The 19,374-nt window shown below is 39.1% G+C and overlaps 1 protein-coding gene across 2 annotated transcripts in view; it reads right to left on the bottom strand.

The window, feature by feature from the left end:
* Positions 1-19,374, bottom strand: part of USP32 (ubiquitin specific peptidase 32) — a 3,310,274-nt gene that overhangs the window by 1,294,434 nt on the left and 1,996,466 nt on the right. For both annotated transcript variants that reach the window (XM_044054559.1, XM_044054560.1), the window contains exon 18: positions 7,600-7,681. In XM_044054559.1, the coding sequence (XP_043910494.1) occupies positions 7,600-7,681 (82 nt within the window). The remainder of the gene's footprint in view (positions 1-7,599; positions 7,682-19,374) is intronic.

Here is a 19,374-nt window from a genome sequence, read left to right as displayed (position 1 = left end):
CTCTTGTTGTATACCACTGGTAACTGGTCTACTTGTAGAGGTGGAATCCCCAACTTTGACAGAGCCAGTTGTTGACCTATCTAGTGACGTATGGGTTAATCTTCATCTGGGACAGTTTCAAAATGATACCTGAGTGGGGGATTGCGTCAAAAGCCTTGGCTAAGTCAAGATAAGCAGTATGTACTGTTTTGCCTTCATCAAGGGCTTTGCTGACATCTCGAAGAAGTCCACCAGGTTCAATAGGCATGATCTAACCTTAACCAGGCCAAACTGGGTTGGGTCAAACGTTTGACGGTCACCTATGTCCTTAATAAGGTCTCTCCATTCTAATTTCTCCAAATCTTTTGGGTTTCTAATACCATGATGGGAATGGACCCCATTCCTAAGTCAAAGTATGATTAAAGTTCATGAAATTAGTATTGTTTTGTTGACAAGGTCCATGATTATTCTTTCTATGGCCTTGCAGATAAGGCTGGTTAGGCTTATGGGTCTATAGCTCCCAGGGCTGGTTGATGGACCCCCTTTGTGCAAGGAGATTACTGTTGCTGTTCTCCACTCTACGGGAAAAAAGCCAGTGCTCAGGCTGAGGTTAAAGTGAGTGCCAAGTGGTTCCGCTAGCTCTTGTTTTAGATTGCTTAGTAAGCAGCCTGGGATGTTATCTGGTCCCACAGAGGCTGTGTTTTTGGCCCTGGAGAGCACAGATATGACCTGCACTTTGGAGATATTAGGTACAGAACTGGTGTCGGGTATGCTTTGGGGTATGGCTGATGGGGATAAGGTTTGCTCCAAATCTGTCAGCTAGCAGGTAGGCAATTTCCTCAGGTTCAGTAAGAGAGGTACCACCCACTCTTAATTCGGCACATAGTTGGGCATTCCCTTATAGACTTCGGATGTAGCTAAAGAATGCCTTATGATTATCCTTAGCTACGGATGCTAATTTACTTTCATAACTAGCTTTAGAGGACTTTACAAGAAATTTGATTTGCTTGCTTACAGAAGAGGTATGTGGAAATCAAGAAAAAGTACAAATGGGAATGCTTATGGAAGAATTATATATGCCAAGGTTAGGGGCAGATGAGGCTCAATTACTAACAGTTTGGATAGGAGGAGATGAGATAAAAATGGTGATGTATATCCAATCTACAGGAAAGTCTCCATGAATAGGTAGTATTCTGGTGAAAGTTTGGAAGCCAAGAGGGAAGAAAGTGATAAAGATATGGAAGGTTTTGTTTAACAGTATTTTAAAAGGAGGAGAAGCATCAACATCCTAGAAGAAAGCTGTGGTGACCCTAATATCTAAAGATGATAAAGACCCATCAGATCCAGATTCATATAAGTCCATTTCAATTCTAAACCATGATTATAAAATATTTATGTCTATATTGGCTAAAAGAATGGCAAAAGAAATGGATATGGATTAATGTGGTTTTCTGGAGGGAAAGCAAACATTTGACAACATTAATGCAACAATGATGATGATCCAGAGGGAAGAAGAATATAAGAAAATACCACTGTTGTTGGTGGGTCTTGATGCAGAGAAAGCATCAGTCAGATTAAGCTGGGATTGCAATAAAATGATCTGCATTCCCTGATGCAATGATAATGTTAATTAAGAGGATATGAGGGATCAGAGGCAAAAATTAAAATGGATTAGTGCTCTGCAATAAGTTCTGTCTGAGCAGAGGAACCAGGCAGGATTGTCCCCTTTCCCCTTTATTATTTGCTTTACATTTAGAATCACTGGCAAAGAAAATAAGAGACTCAAAGTGAAGGATATAATTGGTATGGTAGTCAAAAAAACTCTCTATTTGTAGATAATATTATTTTGATAAAAGCAGAAAAGGGCATTTCAGTGTTGTGGAACATTCTGAGACAGTTTCAAGTCTTTTCAGGATATAAAATTAATGAAGATAAAACAAAGACAATAGCTGTAAACTATGTATTCATACATGAATTGGTTCAACAATACCCATATTTATCAATTCATGATAAAATGAAGTACTCATAAGTGTGGGTTAAAAATGATTTTATGTGAGCTAAGGAGATGTGGGAATAGACTAAACAAAAGATAACACAAAATCTGAGAAAACAGAAGCTCTGTTTTATGGATATGGATAGCAAGATACAAGCAGTGAAAATGTTTTTAGTCCCTTTATTATACAGAGGTCAGGCATATTTTTATCAACAAGAGGGAACGTTGTGGTTAGCAATTACTAAAGAGTTGAAGGATTTTATCTGGAAGGGGGATAAGGGCAAATCCTTCCAAAAGAACAAGGTGGTTTGTGATTACCTGATTTGGAGGGGAATTTCAGTGCTATACAGTTAAACACACACACACACATATATATATATATATATATATATATATATATATACATACAAAAAACCCAATCGATGGTATGGAAGGTGAACCAAATCACAAGAAGAGAGTCCAAATATTTATTAGAATAAAATGCGAGCGCTTTCGCGGACCACAAACCCGCTTCTTCAGACATAATTCTAGCATTCAACAGAGACTATTTTATAGTAAAATCTGATACTAACATAACAAATTAGTATCCAATTAATTAAGCAATAATCAACATTTAAAGTGACAACACGATATAAAACATATCAAAATGTATGCATTAACTAGTCACTAAATATTCTAAAAAATGAAAACATAAATAAAACATAATATAAACTGCAACATTTAAAAATAAATTCAATAGTGGCAATTGCATGTATTGTAAATTTATTGATGAATCATGTTTCTACAGACACCCTGATACGGGTCGGCTTTGGGAACTTAGAAATAATGGTACATGCAACACCAAGAATGTTGTATATATTGCCCACTGCTCCCTATGTTACACATTTTATGTAGGTAAAACAAACAGGTCTCTTAAGGAAAGGATAAGAGGCCATATGTATTGTCTCTTGAGGAAACAAGACTATAGCGCTATAGCTAGGCATACCCTCCAGTCAGGTGAGGAGCATATCTTTTATTTTCAAGTAATGCACGTGCAACCTGTTAATATTAGATTAGGGGACATAGCAAATGAAACTGAACAGGCGGAAATCAAATGGATCCTGAGACTGGCAGCTCACAGAGGTAGAGGGCTTAACAATAGTGTCCCTTTGAAACCAATACTCAAAGCTAGAGCATTAGAGATTTCTTAGTTAAAGTTTTTTAGTTTAAACATTTAATTAGACTTTTGTATGTGATTTAGTGAGTTTTAATTTTGCCTTAGCCTTAACAATTGAATTTATTTTTAAATGTTGCAGTCACTTTAAATGTTGATTATTGCTTAATTAATTGGATACTAATTTGTTATGTTAGTATCAGATTTTACTATAAAATAGTCTCTGTTGAATGCTAGAATTATGTCTGAAGAAGCAGGTTTGTGGTCCGCGAAAGCGCTCGCATTTTATTCTAATAAATATTTGGACTTTTATTTGGACTCTTTTCTGTGATTTGGTTCACCTTCCATACCATCGATTGGGTTTTTTGTGTATACCTCCTTGGATTACTACTGGGCAATATTTTTCATTTATAATACATATATATATATATATATATATATATATATATATATATATATATATATATATATATATCACATGCAGAAAACTATAATAAAAAGTGGAAAGGGATTATTATGAAACTGAGAAGATCAAGACAAAAGGAGAGACTGATTTTGGATGCAGATTATTAAGGAGAATAACAATAATCACACAAAATATTATAGCAGAAAGTATTCTAAGAACTAAGCCAACACAGGAATGGAGAAATGAGATTTGGATGATGACTGCAATTAGGGGGTACAAAGATAGGCAAAAGGGGGCTAGAATTTACTCCACAAAACTGGCAAAGGAATCAAGGTACTGGTAACAAATAATTAGAGGGGGAAAGAAACAGAATGGAAGAGGTCAAGAAAACATTTGGACTGCAGGCTAAAGAATGCCTTCCCTATCAAGGATTAATGTCAGACTACAGGCAAAGAGAAACGAATAGGGGGATCCTAAGTGAAAGACCAACACTGGTGGAGTTTTTAGTAGAATCAAGAAAAGAAGCTGCTGTTAAAGGGAAAATTAGTATTGCATATAAAAGACTGCACAATAAGTACATGAATCAATTACAGCAGGTTAGAAAGGCTTGGGAAGAGAGATTGGATAAGCAAGTCACAAAAGAAACAATGGAAGGATATATGTATGGCTCCCAAATATGCAGAAAGGTCTAGAACATTTAGAATTTTTGCCTGGAAGTGTTTGCATAGGTCTTTTTATACTCCAAGCAGACTCCAAGAATTTTTCCTCGGGTAGTTTACAAATGTTGGAGATGTGATGGGGAAGAAAAATGATGAGTAAATTACACAGAAAAAGTAAAAATTTTGAGAACAATCCATACAGAAAAATGCTTTGGTGGAGGAATGAGGTTTAAGAGAAGACAGAAACTGAATAATTTATGTAATGTTGTCTAGATTACAGGATATATAACAGCACAGAAATAGCGAACCTGCTAGCGGATAGGTTAGGCAAAAATTTCACTCCCTTATAGGTTCATAGATTAGTACTAAGCTAACTGCCCTTGCGAGCCATGTTAAGCTTAGCCAGTTATCCCTTGTGAGACTCAAACCCTGCACCTTGTGTTTGCAAGGCAAACATCTTAACCATTAGGCCACCCTTATCCCCTCCTAACTTACAACAAATCCTCCCACAAACTTCCCCCCACCTTACATATCTGAAAAGTAAGTCCTCAAAGGCAAAGAACAAGGCCTCTATGGGATCAGATGACATCCCAGGCTGTCTTATAAACAGGCTAAAGCATGCAGTAGCATCATCACTAAGTACCCTTTTCAATTACAGCCCAACCACAGGCTTTGGTCCTGTAGAATGGAGAAAACCTACAGTTATTCCCCTCCACAAAGGTGGTCTAGCAACAGACCCAGGGAACTACAGACGCATAAGCCTAACCAGCCTCATCTGTAAGGCCATGGAACACATCATTATGGACGTCATTAATAAATACAAAGTTGACCTCCAAATCCTGGATCCTATCCAATTCAGCTTCATGAAGGGCAGTTGCTGCCTGTTAAATTTGGTGGGCTTCTTTGAAAGTGTGAACAAGGTCACTGGTGAGGGCAAATCTGTGCACACAGCATACCTCGACTTGGCAAAGGCTTTCGACACAATCCCACATTCAGGCATTATCGGTAAACTTAGCAAACTGAATGTAAACCCCTTTGTTGTAAGATGGGTTGCCAACTGGCTCACAAACCAGACACATGTTATCAAAGTGGGTGAATCCACATCAACCAGCAGACTTGCTACCAGCAGGGTGCCACAGGGGTCAGTGCTGGGCCCCCTACTGCTTGATATATACTTCTCAGAAGCTCCGGTCAAAACTAAAGGGTTGCAGCTGAACAAATTTCCAGACGACTGCAAACTAGGTGCAATCACTGAATCCCCAAATTATGTCAGTATACTCCAGGATGGTCTCTCATAGACCGGCGACTGTTGTTATTAGTCACAGTCTCAAACTGAATGCAAAGTAATGCATCATCATTCCTTTCAGCAGAAATAACGACCCTTCACTCTATCAAATCAATAACAATACCCTAAGTACCCATGAAGTGCTAAGGGACTTGGGATCAGAGGCTGACCATGACCTTAACTTCGACCAAAACATGTCTACCATTGTAAAGAAAGCTTTCCACGTAGCTCACTTGATTAGTAAAGCCAACGCCCTGAGAGTAAAAGAAGTTATAACCCCCCTATACTTAGCATTTAACCAGCCCATAATTGAGTATAATGTCCCATGTGGTATGTACTGTACGCAATAAGCACCTACAGCAATTAGAGAGACCTCAGAGGTTTCTAACAAAGAAGATCAAGGGTCTCCAGCATGTCTCTTACACAGACCAACTAAAAACCCTGTCACTATACTCCATGTCATATATTCTTCTTAGGGGAGACTTATGCCTAGCCTACAGAGCAACCCAAGACCCAAACCTAATGAACTTACTGCATACCCGTAAATCAAATGGGTCTAGGGCTACCCGTTCCAGGGACTTGAACGTGGCCTACTACTTAAACAGGACATGTTGGAGGGGCAGATTTATCTCCCAGCGACTGCCACGTCTTTGGAACAGGCTACTAATTCATGGGAAACAGAGCACCTCTATAACACTGTTCAAGAGGACCCTGGATGAGTGGATGGGGCACCGTAAATTCATAGCGCCCACAACCCTCCTAGACATGGGCAGTCATCACTAAATGCAGTCATGGGTATTGACTTGTACCTCTACAGTATTGCATTGGGTTGAAACTGCTAGGCTTAAAATGACCTCTGGGTCGATAGCCCAGTAATTTCCTATGATCCTGTGATCCTATATATGATGCATAATGTTTGTAAATGTGAACTTGTTAATATGGTTTGATTACTTTTATATAAATGTAAGTCTGCCTATGTCACAAGTGATAATTCAATAAAGGTGTTTAAAAGAATTACTTCTGACAATCTTGAGACTTTAATAAAGTTATACATGTGATCAACTTGGGGCATCACTATGACTTCTGATGTACTCTTTTAATAGTGTTATGTATTACTGCTTTCTCCATGAATGGCTTGCTTTTTCTTTATCTTCAGTATGTTTTTTCTTACATATGTACTGAATAAAGAATTGTTACAAAAAAAAAAAAAAAGGCAAGGTGGGTGGGCAATATCAACAGAATTCCAGAAACAAAACACATGGATTTCCGAAGGACTGTGACTAACAAACCTTTAGGTACCAACCCCTATAGGATTCATGAACAATGTAGAGGTTTCATACATTCAGGACAATATGTATGTATTTTTAATTACAATAAAGCTATATGTCCTAAAGGACATTACTACAATAATTCAAGATTTGTAATGTGTGTGTGGTTCTTTGGGATGGCTGTAATTTTTTTTTGTTTTACGCGAGAAAGATGACATCAGTTTTCACATAGAATGCATAAACAATCTTTAAATATTCCATTAGCTGTGCAGGTCACAAAAAAATCTGTGTATATCTTTCTATCTATATATATTGTAGTGAAAGGTTTAACACAGAAGAAAAGGGGTGAAGGTACAGAGTGCCTATTACAATAGAGAACTGGCTGTGGCTGCTGACTCGTAATACTACAAAACTGACCAGGGTTAAATGACTAACTCAGTACTAAATTTTGGTTGAACTTAAAATACACAAGACAGAACTTTAACACTTTAAGACAGAGTTACTTCAGAGTACAGTGTTTTAGAGAATGTAGCAGTATGTACAGAATTTCAAAATTTTAGCTTGCCAGTGCAGCTGGTGTAGAACATGCATGTGATTTATAGTTTAACTTTATATACCAGGTTGTAGAGTTGTGTACAATTTTTTAGAATTCTTTTATTAAAAAAGGGAAAAATGCTTAATCCAATGTGTGGCTCATTGCTCCTACACAATATGGTTTAGTTTGGATTTTAGGTTATATTTCCTGTCAACTGTATGAATACCTAGACACATTATTTTTGGTTAACTTTCTCTGTGCCACTTAATGCAGTACATACAACAGTCGCATAAAATGTCTGATGATGTTAACATTTCATACCTTCAATAACCATGTGCTGCTCATCCTGAATTTTCAAACTTTCTAAAGTGTGATCCTCATCATCCAGGAGAGTAAGGTAGTTCTTTAAAGAGAAGAAAATATGAATGTAATTCCTACAAACAGTGAAATTAACACAATATACATATTTTTCCACAAACAGTAATACTCAAGACACAGGATCCAGCCTCAGACTATCTAATTGTATATAGACATTTGTAAACTACCTAAAACTTTCACATCAGAAACATTTAATAGATTTCATTAAAATACAAATGCAGCTGACTTTGCCATGTCCAGACAGCTTTTGATTATATTAGAGGATAAAACAAATATTTCTCAGTTGTCAAATGCTGACCTGGCCTGAATGTGAGCAATAATAATTATGGCTTAAAATTAGTAGTCAACAAAATCAGGAGATATGAGACAACAACAACAAAGCCCTGCAAGATTTAACTGCATTCTCAAACTGTACTGCTCACTATTTAGATGGTGGGGTTAACAGTTAGGGAAAAAACACAGTCTCCCAGAGTTTTATATCAACATATCTTACATCCATGAGGTTTTCTGACAGAGCAGCTAAATGAATGTGCCAGTTTTATTGTAAAAATCTACATTTAGTACACACTCAACTCGGGCTATTAACTATGGTTCAGATAGGCTACACAATAACTTTATAACTTTATTACCTTTCTTTATGAAGTAACAGCAGTGAAGCTGTTTACATTTACCCTAAAACTAATACTGTACAGAGGTGCAGTGCTTCCCAGCGGGCTACAAAATCAACTTTAGAAAGTCCCAGAGTGTTTAAAACATAAATTTAGAGAAATGTGTAACCTCCAAATTAAATATTACAATGGAAAGGCACTTATTTTACACAAGAGATCAAAACCCTAGTGAAACCTTTGCAGCATATATAACGGTCTTGAGAAATAAGGCTAAAACGTGCAAATTTGGTGATTAAGGCCATGGTGGTACAGCGGTTAGCGTTGTCACCTCACAGCAAGAGGTTCTCCGGTTCGATTCTCGGCTGGAGCGCCTTCTGTGTGGAGTCTGCATGTCCTCCCCACGGTCAAGTGACACTTAAAGACATGCAGGGAGGTGCGTGCATGAATGGGTGTGCCTTCTTTGAAGGTTGGGAGTCTGGCTGGCACCTCGGCACCATAAAAATCTATTGCCAATCATTAGCGGACCGGAGTTCCGCTGTGGCGACCTCTAACTGGGAAAAGCCGAAAGACATTCGTTTAGTTGAGAAAAGGCTTGTGTGGGGTACTAAAGATGATGCGGTGAGAAAGATTTTGCTTCGAGACAGTGATTTAACTGACTAAGGCCATAGAGATTTGTAAAATATACGAGATCACAGAAAAGCACACAAACATGCTTACAAATGAGAATAGCTTTGGAAGAGGTTGCAACAAAGCTAAGGCTGACAGTATGCAGCACGTGATTAAAAGATATAGGCTTAAGGGAGGGGCAACTTCATTGAAACCCAGAACCTTTCTACAAAATTCCAAGGTGTGTTCTGTAAAGCGGACAAGCACAGTGAAGCACAAGGGTGAGTCAGCAAACTCAAAGCATGTGCCCTCATCTAGCCTCATAGTCGACTGTCGCAATTGTGGTGGAAATCATGAATCTAAAAGAGAAAAGTGCTTAGCTTTTGGTCAACAGTGCCACAAGTGTAAAAAGTGGAATCATTTTCAAAGGTTCTGTAAATCAAAAGAGGTCCACTCTTTTATTAAAAGAGAACATTCAAAGAGACAAGTTGATCAATTAGAAAACTGTGACCCTACTTTTTATGTTGATGGTGTGTTTGTGCTTGATGAAACAGTCAATGTAGTAGATTTGTGGGGAAAGAATGAAGTATTTTGTACTGTCCAAATTAATGGGAGACCCACAGAGATCAAAGATGAGACTGGTTCAATGTGCAATGTTACGTCAGCATAAACATTTCCTAGAATAAGAGCTTGTGAGAAGCTTGACTTGGCTAACTGTGCAAAGCTTGTTGCTTATAGTGGTGAAAAACTTCAAACCAAAGGCTCAGTAGTGCTTTCATGTTACTCTGCTGGGAACAGCTAAGACTTGCAATTTTACATTGTCAAAAGGCACGTACAGTCATTATTAGGTCTCAGAGACAGTTTGAAAATGGGACTGCTTTCATTTAACGAGAAATTCCACCATGTAAGCTTGAAAGGGAAGTGCTCTAATTTCACCAAGACTATTTTTTTTCCTATGCTGATCTTTTCAAAGACAAACTAGGCAGACTTCCAGTTTTGTACTCTATGAAGTTAGCCCGTGAAGTCAGTCCAGTTGTCAGACCAGCAAAGAACGTTCCAGTAGCTATGCAGGGTAGAGTCAAAGCCGAGCTAGAAAGAATGATGCAACAACGAGTGATTTGTCCAGTAGAAGAACCCACTGAATGCAAATCCTCCATGGTAGTAGCTCATAAGAAAAGCTCAGATGACATTAGAATATGTACTGATCCATGAGACTTGAACAAAGCACTAAAATGACCTCATAATCCAATGCGTACAGTCAAAGAAGTTGCTGCTCTTATGCCAAACGCCACTGCTTTTTCTGTCTTAGATGCAAAAAGTTAATTTTGGCAAATTTTGCTTGATCAAAAATCTTCATTGCTAACCACTTTCAGTACACCTTTTGGCAGGTACAGATTTTTGAGAATGCCATTTGGGATAAATTTTGCCAGTGAAGTCTTTCAGTGTGCAACGGAACAAATTTTTTCTGGCTATCCATGTGTTAATATAGTAGATGATATTCCAGTAAGAGGCAATGCTGAAGCTGAGCAGATAAAAACATCAGGAAAATTCTAGAACGTGCTTGTGAAGTGAATCTTAAGCTGAATCCTCAGAAGCACAAACTCAGGCTACAAGAAGTTACTTATGTTGGTCATTTGTTTACCAGTTCAGGCTTACAACCAGACCCTTCCAAGCAAACAGCAATTCTTGAGATGCCAGCTCCTGACAATGTCCAAGCCCTACGTTTTCTTGGCATGTCTAGGTAAGTTCATTCCAGATTTGAGCCAACTTTCAGCACTGCAAAGAGAGCTGACACACAAAGATGTAATCTGGTCCTGGTGGAACAACACCAAAGAGCATTTGATATCTTGAAACAGAGAATTGCCAGTCCACCCACTTTAAGATACTATGAGGTTCACAAACCAGTAACTCTTTCTTGTGATGCGTCTAAGTTTGGTCTTGGTGCAGTCATTCTTCAAGAAGGCAGACCAGTAACCTATGCACTGAGAACTCTAACCCAAACCGAGATGCAGTATGCTCAGAGAAAGAACTTTTGGCAATTGTGTTTGCATGTTCGAAGTTCCATGATTATATTTATGGCTGACCTATTCAAATTGAGACTGACCACCAACTTCTAGTCAATATTTTGAAAAAGCCTATGCATACAGCTCCTACAAGATTGCAATGTAGAATGTTGAAATTTCAAAAGTATACTTTCAATCTTGTTTACACAAAAGGCAAACTTCTTTATCTTACTGATACTGTATCCAGATTGCCCAGAAAAAACACTGAATAGCATGTTAATGAGCAACTTGATTTTAAAGTCATAGAAGTGAGAAATTTTTCTTCCACATGTCTTGATAAGCTTAGAAGTCATACAGCTTCAAATCCAGTTCTCCAGAAGCTCAACCACTTTATCAGTCAAGGATGACCTTCAAAGCAATCTTGTTTACCACAATAAGTGCAACAATATTTTCCCTACAGAGATGAGATTTTGTCTAACAATGGTATCATAAAAGGTCCAAAAATAATTGTCCCAAACTCCATGCAACAGTGTATTAACATCTTGCATAGTGGCCACCCAGGAAATGCTTCTACCAAAAGAATGGTGAGAGGACTAGTATTTTGGCCTTCTATGTCTAGAGGTATTGAGAGAGTACTTTCATTTTTTTTACTTGTAATAGTACTAAACCGCATCAACAGAAAGAAGCACTTCAGCTAAACCAAACTCCTGAACTACCTTTGTCGACAGTAGCTATAGACATCTTAGAATGGAATGGTCAACATTACTTGGTATTAGTAGACTCTTATTCAAATTGGTTCGAGATTGACCTACTTCCTAATCTCACATCCCGTACTGTCATTACTAAGTAGAAGAGACATTTCTCTGCCCATGGTAGTCTGCACAGTTATTTTTGACAATGGTGCACAGTTTGCAAGCCAGCAGTTCAAGAGATTTGCTGAAGAGTGGGACGTTACTCATGTTACAAGAAGTCCTGAATACAAACAGCCAAATGGTTAGGCAGAATGTGCAGTTCAAAGTGCAAAACAGTTGTTAAGAGAAGTAGAAACGAGACAATACTGATGTTTTTCTGAATCTCCTGAATCTCAGAAACATTCCTCGCAATAATCATCTTGGTTCACCTGGCCAGAGACTAATGTTGAGACAAACCAGAACCAGACTACCAATCAGCACCAATTTCTTAGTTCCATGTGCTAAGAACAACAAGGTAGTGAAAGCTCAACTTATGAAAAAGCATTTGTCCCAGAAGTCCTATTATGATAAGACCAGCAAACCACTCAATCCATACAAGAAGGGGAGATAGTGAGGATGCAGACAGCAAAAAGCTTTGATTGGATTGGAGTCATGAAAAGTTTATGTCCAGAGTCGAGATTCTACATCGTGGAATCGCAAGGAATAGAATTTAGATGGAATCAGAAACATTTACTACCAGTGTCTGAGCTAGTATTGGAGCATCTTGCCTGTGATAAAGACTCTAGTTCTCAGAGTGACTTATCCAATGTTCCAGTTCCACAGGACATTCCAGCAAATATCCCTGTTCCTGAAAATATCCCCGAGAGGCCTAAAGCAGATTGTTCAATAACCATCCCTGTTGCTAAACAGTTATTTGTGTGATGAAGGCTGTGAACTATGGTTGTATTATGGCCTCTGATGTGGATGTCCTTCACATACTCAGTGGTTGTGTTACATACAAGGGAGTACTCAGCACTGTGACCACTTACTAGTGGATGTTCCACTTACCATCTACCCCAGGACACAGGTCACATACCTATTTGTTGGATTATAGGGTGTGATGTTTACATTATACTTGGGTTGTATGTTTGTTTTCCTGACATAACAAATCCCCCCATGTTTTCATCATTGAATGTGGTGTCATGGCTGTGGCAGCAATCTTTGGTGTGTCTTGATACTGTCTGTATTATACTAATATCACAGTTGGAGTCAATGATTGCCCACAATCTGTAGTCCTTCAGACAGCTGTTTGAACACAGGATGTGTATGTTATCTGTGATGTCCATCACTTAAATAATGGACAGGAAAGGGCCTAGCAGACAGCCCTAATGTATGGACCTGATCACTAGACCTGAAATATAGGTCACTTCACACATGTCAACATAGTTAGCTCACACATTTGTGATACAATGGTTTACCCAATTGGTGATATAGGTGTATATGGCCACATCTGACTGTGCTGAGTGAATACCTCAGTGTGGATTTGTGTCAAATACCTTGGGCTTGTCAAGTTCAAAAGGATGACAATGTTGTTGTCATGCATGCCCTCAATGTCCTCTTTGAAGACATCTAACAGATGTAGCAGACATGATGTAGCATTAAAAACTTGCACAAGTCTGTTGCACACAGCCAGGATATCAACAGTGTCCATTTAGAAAAGGTCCATGATGATATGTTGGTCTACCTCACAGATGAGGAGAGCCAGGATGTGTTTATACATGCATGCATTGGGTGCTGCCCACCCCCAACTCAGATGGATGCATGTTGATGCACATCCTTCTACAGGAACATAGTCTGGGTGGAATGTGTGTATTCAACCGTGTCAGGAAGGTGTATGTAACGAGTCACATGATAGGCGATCTGTGCTGTTGTCACAGCACATTCATTCTGTCTGATAGGTGTGGATGAACGTAAGACGGTGCATACTGGCTAGCTTCAAATGGCCTAGGGTTTGGACACAATCCCTAACTCAGATATCATTGACAAACTCTCGCAGTTGGGAATTAAACCTTATGTCACTAGATAGGTAACTAACTGGCTCACTGACAGAACACATGCTGTGAAAGTTGTTGAATAAACATGTACCAGTAGAAATGTCACCATTAGTGTATCCCAGGGAACTGTGCTCGGCCCTTTACTATCTGGAATCTATTTCTCGACAGTTCAGGCTACAGTATACAGCCTTTGGCTTACCAAGTTTGCTGATTTATGCATATTGGGTGCAATCGAGCCCACCTATGAAGATAATATACTACAGGATGGACTAACACAGACAAATGATTGGTGACAAAGCCACAGATACATGCAAAGATGTATCTTTTATTTGGCCTTACATGGAATTCCTTGCTAATTACAGCAGAGACAACAGTCATGCTATGCTGAAACCCACTGATGCAAGCACTGGGAACACACATACATAGCAATCTGAACTTCAACCACCAAGTATCCACACTGATATTGAAAGCCTTTGTTGTGCACATCATAAGTCACGCCATCGTACTCAGATCTCAGGAGTACATTACAGCGCTATACTCATACTTCATTGAAAATATGTAGAGTAAAATTCTCTCTTTTTCATGTACCTCACCAGACACATACAGCAGCTGTAGAGACCATAGGGGTTACTCACCAAGAAAACACAATGCCTACAAACCATGCCATGATGTATGTGGACAGACTGAAATCCATATCACTGTAATTTGTATTGTATTGAATGAAGTGACTTCTGCCTGGCCTCCAGGCCAGTCTCTGACCCTGTCCTAGTAAGAATACTACACAGCCGCAAATCAGATACAGCTGATGACATCAGCAGTGTCTGGTGAGGAGAATATGGCAATAACAGTGCCCCACATTCTGGTGTAAAAGGCTCTTTCTGTAATGTCAAGGAGGTGCGCACGTGTGCGTGCACACACACACTCACTCATTCATTCATTCACACACACACACACACACACACACACACACACACACACACACACACACACACACACACACACACAAGCTGATTGCAGTGACAACAGAACCCCCACCTAAGTACACAGACTACAGAACTCTGTATTTAAGGCAAGTGTCACAGCATAAGTCTGACTTGGAGCATCTCAGACAACACTTTACAGCTGATGACGTCTGGTAGAATATTATGAAACAGTGTCCCACATGCTGGTGTAAAAGGCTCTCTGCAATGTCAAGCAAGTGCGCACACACGCACACACACACACACACACACACACACACACACACGCACACACACACGTTGACTGCAGTGAGAATAGAGTCCCCATCTATCTGAACACAGACTACAGAGCTCAGTACTTTATGCTAGTGCCACGGCACAAGTCTGACTTTTACAAGGCTAGAGGACAACTTACAATGGATGAGATCAGCAGGGCATGTTGGAGAGAAAATGTTGGAAGGCCTGCAAAGGTTCACAGCTTCATAGGAGGTTACTAGGCTAATGTCCCTAGGGTGTTTACAAGCCTAGCCATGTAAAAACCCAACTACCCTTATTGAGCATAGTAAGATGGTTGTTGTTAGCAGAATGATTTTGTGCTCATCATTGACTGCCCCTGTCCATGAGGGACATAGGTACCACCCCAGAGGTGAATTTACAATCACCCACCCAGTTGTCAAGGTTGAGCTTGAATAGAGTCACTGAGAAGCACTGATTCACATGCAGTGGTAGCCTATTAAAAAGGAGTGGCAATCACTGGGAGATATATCTGTTTCCCCAGTATGTTCTGTTTATGTCACAGGCTAGGTTGAGATGCCAGGAGCAAGTTATTCTTGTCCTATTTGATTCGCAAATGTCCAGCATTTGTAGTAGGGCAGGGTCTGAGACTGCTCTGTAGGCCAGGCATAGGTCACCTTTCAGCAGCCTGCATGATACTGAGTACAGTGACAGGTCTTTCAGTCTTTCTATGTATGTCATGTTTTGGAGGCCCTGGATTTTCTCGGTCACAGACCTTGTGTGTTTCTTCCAGTTGCTGCAGGTGTCCGGTGAGGTACAGACAGGAGGGAGCACTGTACTCAATCAGTGGTCTGATAAGGGTTGAGTACAGTGGAGCAATGATCTCCCTGGTCTTGGATGTGATGCCCTTATTTATGAAGTGTGTAATGTAGAATGTGTGTCTCACCACTAAGGACACATAGTGATTTAAGTGTAGCTTGCTATCAACATGTGTTCCCCAAGTCTAGCAACACTGTGTTTGAGCTTACAGGGGTGCTACGTATATTATAATTAGCACGGATACTTCACTGCCAAAGGGGACAAGGAGGCATTTTTTGCTTTAAGGTTCAGTCCTTGAGTTTTGCACCAATCAATTGTCTGTGTTAGTTCTTTCTGTAATATGTTATGAACAACTACTCAAAAAACTCAAACCAACTACTACTGCAGCTGACAACCTACCATCTGAATTCCTAAAAATAGCAGCTGAGGCCATTACCTATCCAGTATCAATTCTAATTAACTGGTCCATTACTGAACAATATGTCCCCTCCATCTGGAAAACCTCACATATAATACCCTTACATAAAGGTGGAAAATGAACAGAACTCACAAATTACAAACCAAACACCATTCTATCCCCATTATCCAAAATCCTGGAAAGGTGTAGACATTCCCAACTTCTGAGATACCTTATAACAAATAATCTTCAGCCAAATTCCAACAAGGCTTTGGACCCCATCATAGCACCACTTCTGCTCTACTCAGCTTCACCAACATCACAAACCAATACAGAAATGAAGGAAAAATAGTAACATCTGTTTTCCTAGACATGTCAAAGGCTTTTGACACTTGGTTCCAAAGTTGCATAATGGGTAATCAGCAGGCAGTAAAGTGGAAAATAGATCTCTCTCCTCTTCTCCCAGTCACTCTAGGTATCCCACATGGGGTCTATTCTCGGTCCCCTCCTTTTCAGTATTTTTACCAATGACGTTAATACTGCCAGACCCCTAGCCACCACAATTCAATATGCAAACGACTCTTCTAGTATATGTGCAGCACCAACCTTACAGCAATTTCAAAACAGAAATCCGAAGTCCTTTACTGAAATCTAGACATGGTTATCAAACTCAAAGCTCATATTTAACGCCAACAAGACTAACCATGATAGCTCAACCTACCAAACCCTCAAAACCTTCTCCCAACTTCTATATTACAGCTAGAGACAATACATAAATCAGCCCGGAATCTCAAACAAAACTACTAGGAGTTATAATTGTCAAGAGGCTGAGATTTTACTTACATACATCACAAAGTTCACAAAACATGGGAAACCTGCATAGAAATAAAAATTTCCCAACAGACAGTTCCAGAGAAGCTATTGCAAGGACCCACCTACTATCAACTCTCCTTTATGCCTCACCAATTTTCACAAACCGAAAAAAGTCTGACATAGAAAAAATGGAGTAATGCTATAACGAAACAGCAAAGTTTGCTACAGGATCTTCATACAGAACACACCACTGCCTTTATCTTAGAAAAATCTCCTGGCTAGAATTACCTCAACTACTTGCTTATAACCAACTCACCATAGCTCACAAACTACTCTATCAGCCTGACAAAACTCCTACTCTCCTGGATATACTTCATTCATACTCCAACCAACGTTCACTTTGTTCTGCAAATAAAGCATTATCACAAGTTATAAAAATGGCAAATAAGGTTGGAGATTCTTTGTACTCCTTCCACATAGCTAAAGCCTGGAATTTGCTACCTCATACCATTAGAAACAAAACCAGTCCAACACAAATCAAAAAACTACTGAAAAATTATTTTATTGATACATGGCTCTGTTCATGTAACACTACAGGCTAACCATGATCATTCACTTTTCTTCCCCCATTCTTTAAGCTTCATCCATAGAAGTATCAACTGCTAATGCTTTTCATGGAATAATTTATCTGAACCCTATGCTCATATTAGCCAACTTTAAATTCATACTGAATCCTATTGCTCTTTTTAGCTACCTGTAAACACTCATGGTCTTAAAACGTATTCTACTAATTCACTCTAACTGAAGCTGTCCCAGCTTTAGTTATCACTGTGCTAGTCTAGTCCTAAAATGTTATTACACATCTATCACTATATGCAAAGACAAACTCAGTCAATTTGACCTCACTACTAACCATTGTATTATATCTTCATATCTTGACAAGTAAGCTACGTCTTGTATCATTATATATATATATATATATATATATATTTTTTATTAATTTGTCAACATACTTTTAATGCATGCATTTTCCTATGTGGAGCTTTATGTGATGTGACATGTAAGCTATTTTATGTATCATTATATCATTTTATTTCCTTGTCAACAAACTTTTATTGCATGTATTTTTTACTATGTTGAGCTTTTCTGCATGGGCCTTCAATGAAAATGGGTACTGCCCAGTTGGACTTTCCTAGTAAACAAATGTAAAATAAATAAAATAAATAATCATTGGGGGAGTCTACATATGAGTGCACCCAGATAAATCATCTGCAAACATGGTAAGCCACAGACCATCTTCCTTTGCCTGAACTTTAGAAAAATAGTCTCCAAACAGTTGAGGGTCCAGCAAAGATCCTTTTGGTATTCCACTGGTAAGTGTTCTAGTGGTAGAAGTGTAGTCCCCAACTTTGACAGCATGTATTCTGTCAGTGAGCCAACTGGCTATCCATCTAGTAATGTATGGGTTAATTCACAGATGCAGGAGTTTCTCTATGATACCTGAATGGGGATAGTGTCAAAGGCCTTGGACAAATGAACAAAGGCACCATTATCCCTATTATTATCCCTCATCCAGGTCTTTAGGGTCATTATCAAAGAAGTCCACTAGATTTAATAAGCAAGATCTACCCTTGACAAAAACAAAATGGGTCAGGTCAAGTGTGTTGAAGGTCACCTATGTCGCTGTGGATAAGGTCCATGATGATTCCTTCCACAGCCTTGCAGATAAGGGTGTTTAGGCTTATGGATCAATAGTTCTAGTTCTAAGTGTTACTAGACTGATGTGCATTGTATGTCACACAACATATTAATTTATGCAGTGTAGCTGACATATGTGTGAAAAAAATACTGAGACACAAGGGTTACAGTGCTTGGGAGAGGCAACACATGGCTGTATTGAAAATGTGTTACATATTGTTATATAGGCCCCTCTTTTTATGTTTCTGCATGTAATTTCATGTCGCAAACAGGAAATGGACAGTAAACAGCACTAATACATAATAATACTTCGTTTTCCATAGTGCAGCAAACAGTGGATTTGCACAATGGTTGGCAAAGTGTTTGCACATGCAAGATGCACATTTCTATTACTTTCCCTGTTTGTGCATAGTTAACCAGTGTGCAAATGGGAGACACATTCTTAAATGTCTGAGAGTTAGTACCGGGTCTATGAAACACAACTGCTGCTTAACTGATTCTGTGGCAGCAGGTGTAAATGCATTAACACATTTCCTTTTGAGCCCAGATGACAATGGGTTCCAATGCAGGTGTATCTAAGACTTTTAAATAAACAGTGATAATGGAATGACATTAATTTCTTACAGTACACGTGTTGCTGTGTGTTGGCATACAGCAGCAGGGTTAAGCAGCACTGTGGAGAGGTAACCATGGCACTGTACTGCCATTCACTGTTGCTTGGCATCGCTGCACAATGCCAAATGCCACACAAACGTAGAGGCCAAAAAGTGAAGGGATCCACTGCTTTTTCTGCTTACATATGTGTGTTGTGTGTGATTCCATTTTTTGACCAGATTATAGGTGTTAAAATGGGGAA

This window comes from Protopterus annectens, chromosome 13.part0 (assembly GCF_019279795.1).
Source record: "Protopterus annectens isolate FY-2018-M chromosome 13.part0, PAN1.0, whole genome shotgun sequence".
Lineage (NCBI taxonomy): Eukaryota > Metazoa > Chordata > Ceratodontiformes > Protopteridae > Protopterus > Protopterus annectens.
Note: the sequence above shows the minus strand (reverse complement) of the source record. Positions and strands in the feature narration are given on the sequence as shown.